Here is a 5170-nt window from a genome sequence, read left to right on the forward strand (position 1 = left end):
GGGGGACGGTTCAGCACTGGAAACACGTGGTGCCACTGCACGCGTGCCTGAGAGAGAGTTAGGGCACGCGAGCTGTAACGCAACTAGGCAGTGTTTGAAACACACACAGTGAGTTCATGGAGCCGGCACCAAGGCAGGGGGACTGGACCCTCACCGTGTGACGGGTGGGTGACCGCCTCCCTTTGTGTTTGCAGTAAAACGGCGTTTACACAAGTGGGTTTTCCTCGAGTCCCTGAGCGGATGGCCCAGCAGAGGGCTGGGAGGCGGCTGGGTGGGGCACACGCACATTCTCCACATGGAGAAGTGAAGGAGAAACTAAGACATCCCCAGACAAGTGCACATGGAGAGAATTCATGGCTAGACCTTCCCCTCTGAACACATCATGAAGTGCTCGGGCCCTGCCAGATGCCCGCTGGGGACACGGCTGCCCGAGGTGAGCCCTGTGCGCCCAGCGCCTCTTAGAAAGGCCCGACCTGTAACCCGGATGGTGGTGGCCCCCATGGCCACGGCACGTCCACACCCTCAGCATTTTAATCAGAAGATGCACCATTTCCTCACATTGAACACAATCATGGAGACGGAGGCCACTGCCCAGACCTGTCCGCTCTCCCCTCCGGGGCCCTGGCAGAGGGAGAGGAGCCGAGAGCGGAGGGGACCACAGCACAGGTGCCCCTAACTCAGCGCGTAGTTAAACTGGTTTGCAAACTTCTCGTGCTTCTTCCGGTCCATCTGGTTCATGGCTGTGACCACCCTCTGCACGGCCGCCCTGCAGGCAGAGCAAAGCGAGATGTGAGCAGGGAGCCTGGCTGGTTTCTGACCAGGGCCCGGCTGCCATGGGGTTGGGTCCGGAGGCAGACGCAGCCCTCGGACCTCTCAGACTGCAGGCTGGTGAGTGACACAGCGCGGAAACGGCCGGCGCTGGAGGCCACAGTGGGGAGCCCGAGCCCAGAGGCGGCCTCGCCAATGCCGACTGCATTCCCAACAGGCACAGCCTGCCCAGCAGTGGGCGGGGAGCGTGTGCAGGCAGTGCAGGTAGAAAGCACGGCTCAGCCTCTGCCCCGCTGTGGCCCAGCCACACCAGGGCCCATGCCCACAGTCCTGGGGAAACACGTACGGACAGGCAGCAGAAAGATGTGGACGGGATCCCGCCCAGCTGACTGCTGTGTCTGGACTCAGCAGGGCCCGTGCCCAGGAGGAAGCACCCGAGGCCGCGAAGCAGTGACTGCTGGGCCCTGCTCCAGAGGCTCTGCCCTGCACGGGGCTCGGTCACCCAGCTCTCCTCAGGCCCCCAGTCACACAGCTGCTGCGAGCAGCCCGCTCTGGGCCCCAAGGATGCAGCGAGGACACGGCTCCGGGTCAGCACCCAGGTGCCCTTTACCCCGGGCTGATCCACAGGAAACCAGCCTCGTGCCTGGAGCCTGGGGCCTCGCCCGAATCTGGACATGGAAGGACACGACGAGCCAGCGGGGAGAAGCCCGTGGGGCTCCAGGTGGGCACCCAGGAAGCTGCCCTGCTGCCCAGCCCCACCTGGACCGGGTAGACAGCACAGCCAGGAGGGCGGGGGCATCCCCTGCCCCATACGCTCAGCCCTCCGGGTCGGCCGGGCAAGGGAAGACCCAGGCTGGCTCCGCGCCAGCAGCCCTGCTTGGGAAGAGGCTCACCCGTGACCACGGGGCGACCGCTCCAGGCTCCACCCGAGGGCCTGCTGCCCCTCCCTGGCTGGGAGCCCAGTGGCCACAGGAAGAAATGCACAGCAGAGGGGGTGCCACGGGCCTCGGGGGACGGCTGGGAGCTTGGCCGGCTGCCCTCCGGGGCTGGTGAGGGGCTCTTACTTAGCGAAGACCTTCTTGGCGATGCGTGTGCGGGTGGTGTCTGCCTGCTGCTTCAGGTCGGTGAGGCCGGGGTGCCTCCTCTTCTTGCCTTTGCCTCTCCTGCCAGCCCTGGACGAGCCAAGGTCCACCCCTGTGGCCACCTCCACATCCCTCATAAACTCGGGGTCCTGCCAGTCTGCAAACAGACCCGAGACTTCAGAAAACACCTGGCACCAACCCCGTGCCTCTCCCCGATCGCCCACGGTGACCGAAGGGGCAGGGAGGCCGCTGGCCGCTCCCTAGGGCTGAGGCCAAGGCAGAGCTCCTCCCACTGCCTGCGCCCTAGGACGCAGCACCCGCACCACCAGCGGGAGAGCTGGGCTGGGGGCAATGCCTCTCACAGGCTGCTCCTGCTGTCCAGGCTGGACTGTCCCCCCAGGCCCCCATCGCGGCCTCTCGACCTGCCTGCTGGCCGAGGGCATGCACAGCAGGGGGGCCCTGGCGAGGGGGCAGGGAGGGCTGGGCTTTCTTTGTGTTGGTCCAAAGGTGACTTGGCCACAGGTCTCAGCAGTGAGGGTGTGTGTTCACCCGGAGCCCTGTTCCTCCTGCACGCGCCCTTCGCGGCCAGGCCTGGGGGCGGCAGTGGCATGGAAGGACACGACGAGCCAGCGGGGAGAAGCCCGTGGGGCTCCAGGTGGGCACCCAGGAAGCTGCCCTGCTGCCCAGCCCCACCTGGACCGGGTAGACAGCACAGCCAGGAGGGCGGGGGCATCCCCTGCCCCATACGCTCAGCCCTCCGGGTCGGCCGGGCAAGGGAAGACCCAGGCTGGCTCCGCGCCAGCAGCCCTGCTTGGGAAGAGGCTCACCCGTGACCACGGGGCGACCGCTCCAGGCTCCACCCGAGGGCCTGCTGCCCCTCCCTGGCTGGGAGCCCAGTGGCCACAGGAAGAAATGCACAGCAGAGGGGGTGCCACGGGCCTCGGGGGACGGCTGGGAGCTTGGCCGGCTGCCCTCCGGGGCTGGTGAGGGGCTCTTACTTAGCGAAGACCTTCTTGGCGATGCGTGTGCGGGCGGTGTCTGCCTGCTGCTTCAGGTCGGTGAGGCCGGGGTGCCTCCTCTTCTTGCCTTTGCCTCTCCTGCCAGCCCTGGACGAGCCAAGGTCCACCCCTGTGGCCACCTCCACATCCCTCATAAACTCGGGGTCCTGCCAGTCTGCAAACAGACCCGAGACTTCAGAAAACACCTGGCACCAACCCCGTGCCTCTCCCCGATCGCCCACGGTGACCGAAGGGGCAGGGAGGCCGCTGGCCGCTCCCTAGGGCTGAGGCCAAGGCAGAGCTCCTCCCACTGCCTGCGCCCTAGGACGCAGCACCCGCACCACCAGCGGGAGAGCTGGGCTGGGGGCAATGCCTCTCACAGGCTGCTCCTGCTGTCCAGGCTGGACTGTCCCCCCAGGCCCCCATCGCGGCCTCTCGACCTGCCTGCTGGCCGAGGGCATGCACAGCAGGGGGGCCCTGGCGAGGGGGCAGGGAGGGCTGGGCTTTCTTTGTGTTGGTCCAAAGGTGACTTGGCCACAGGTCTCAGCAGTGAGGGTGTGTGTTCACCCGGAGCCCTGTTCCTCCTGCACGCGCCCTTCGCGGCCAGGCCTGGGGGCAGCAGTGGCCGCAGGTGGCACCAGGCCCGGCCGTGTGCTCATGTGCAGGGCTGCCGAGGGCTCTGTCTAAGGGGGCTCTGGCCCGGGTCAGAGGCCAAGGTGCCCACTCTGGCAGCCAGGCCTGTGCTCTGAAAGGCCACGAGGGGCCCATGAGACATGGTGTGGGTCCAGCCAGCAGCCCAGAGGGCCACACAGGCCAGGAGTCACAGCACAGCACCCTGGCTCAGCCGGACAGACCCGCAGGGGGTGCTGGACCCCCCACCTCGCAAGCGGGAACCTGGGTGGGGGGGGCTGTGAGCAGAGTACGCAGGGCACAGGGAAGCCGTGCCTCCCTCAGACAGATGGCGAGGCCTCCCCAAGTTGATTTTTTGAAGTGAAGGAAAACGGGCTGCAGAGCTCAGATACAGAGACGATTAATCCAAGATTAAGGAAAACTGTCTAAACAGTTTATCTCCCAGTAATAAGAAGGCGTCACAGTTTAGGAACCCAGTGAATGGAGCAATTGTTTAAACACAACGGAAAACGCAGCGCCCGCGCGAGATGGAATGAGCATCTCGGGGAAATGAAGGAGCAATTTAAAGCCTCTGGAGAAAATCGATAGCTGCCGGGCGCGCGCCTCCTCCGACGGCGGAGCCTGCATTGTCACCGGGAGGGCGCCAGGAAGAAAATTGCCCCGCGTGCGGGGAGGCGGGATCGATACTGCAGTTAGTGCAGAGACGCTATTTCACATCTGACTGGCCGCCCGGCCGGCCCGCGGCCCATACCTGTTGTTAACAAGTCACCGCGGCTGGGGACAGACACTCCTCAGGGCGACACAGAAACAGGCACTTAATCTGCTCCTGAGTGCGCACCTCCTGGGGGGCTTGCCTGCGGATTAGCAGGTCCCGACCCTCCTGCCCATCGGGCCAGGGCCAGGCGCCGGCCGGGCATCGGGCTAAATCTAATCTTCGTCTCTCAGGACAAAGGAAACCCTCCACTAATGACAAACACCCGCTGGGACCCCACACGCTGGCCAGCACCCCCCAGACTCAGCTGCCTCCCACCTTCCTCGGGGGTCTGGGGCAAGGACACCGGTGGCCAGGGCCTCAAGACTCCAGTCCACTGAGCACCCACGTGCTGCCCAGCCGGTGACGGCACCGCCCCACGTCACCTCGCGGCCCTGCTGCATGGCATGTGCCCCACACCAAGCTGACACACCCACCACGGTGAGACAGCTCCCTACACTGTCCTGAGCATGACGACTAGGGGCTGCAGCTCATCTGAAACTGGCCCTCTGCCAGAAGATGGGGAGCCTGGCGAGGACCCCAAGGAGCATCTGGAGACGCAGCGCCCCTCGCCTCTGCCCAGACACACACACACACACACACACACACGTACGTGCACACATACCGCACATGCTAGGCAGAGGGATGGGGCTTGGCGAGAGCCAGCCCACAGGTATGAGGGCAGAACGAGCCGTTTCCTCAGCAGCATGGGCTCAGCCCATCAGCTTTTCTTGCCTCAATTCCCTCATTTGCCTGCAAAGCCTGATTCAGACCCCAGAGCCCCCCAAGCCAGTGTGACGGGGCTTCCGGAGTGGGGGTGCCCACTCTCCCACAGGAGCGCCCGACACCCACAGGCTGTGTGGACCCAGGGGCTCAGCTGGAGAGGCAGGTCCACACACAGATACACAGAGTCGCCCTGGTGGCTGCTGGGACCCACTGTC

The 5170-nt window shown here is 65.3% G+C and overlaps 1 protein-coding gene across 1 annotated transcript in view; it reads right to left on the reverse strand.

Annotated features, from left to right (window-relative positions):
• Positions 1-528: 528 nt before the first annotated feature.
• The window catches only part of UVSSA (UV-stimulated scaffold protein A), a gene marked incomplete at its 5' end in the record, with an annotated part of 20113 nt that continues 15471 nt past the window's right edge, over positions 529-5170 (reverse strand). The window contains 2 exons of the mRNA XM_014533463.1: positions 529-766; positions 2849-3023. Of these exons, the coding sequence (XP_014388949.1) occupies positions 673-766; positions 2849-3023 (269 nt within the window). The remainder of the gene's footprint in view (positions 767-2848; positions 3024-5170) is intronic.

The sequence above is a fragment of the Myotis brandtii genome, unplaced genomic scaffold, assembly GCF_000412655.1.
Source record: "Myotis brandtii unplaced genomic scaffold, ASM41265v1 scaffold986, whole genome shotgun sequence".
Taxonomy (NCBI): domain Eukaryota; kingdom Metazoa; phylum Chordata; class Mammalia; order Chiroptera; family Vespertilionidae; genus Myotis; species Myotis brandtii.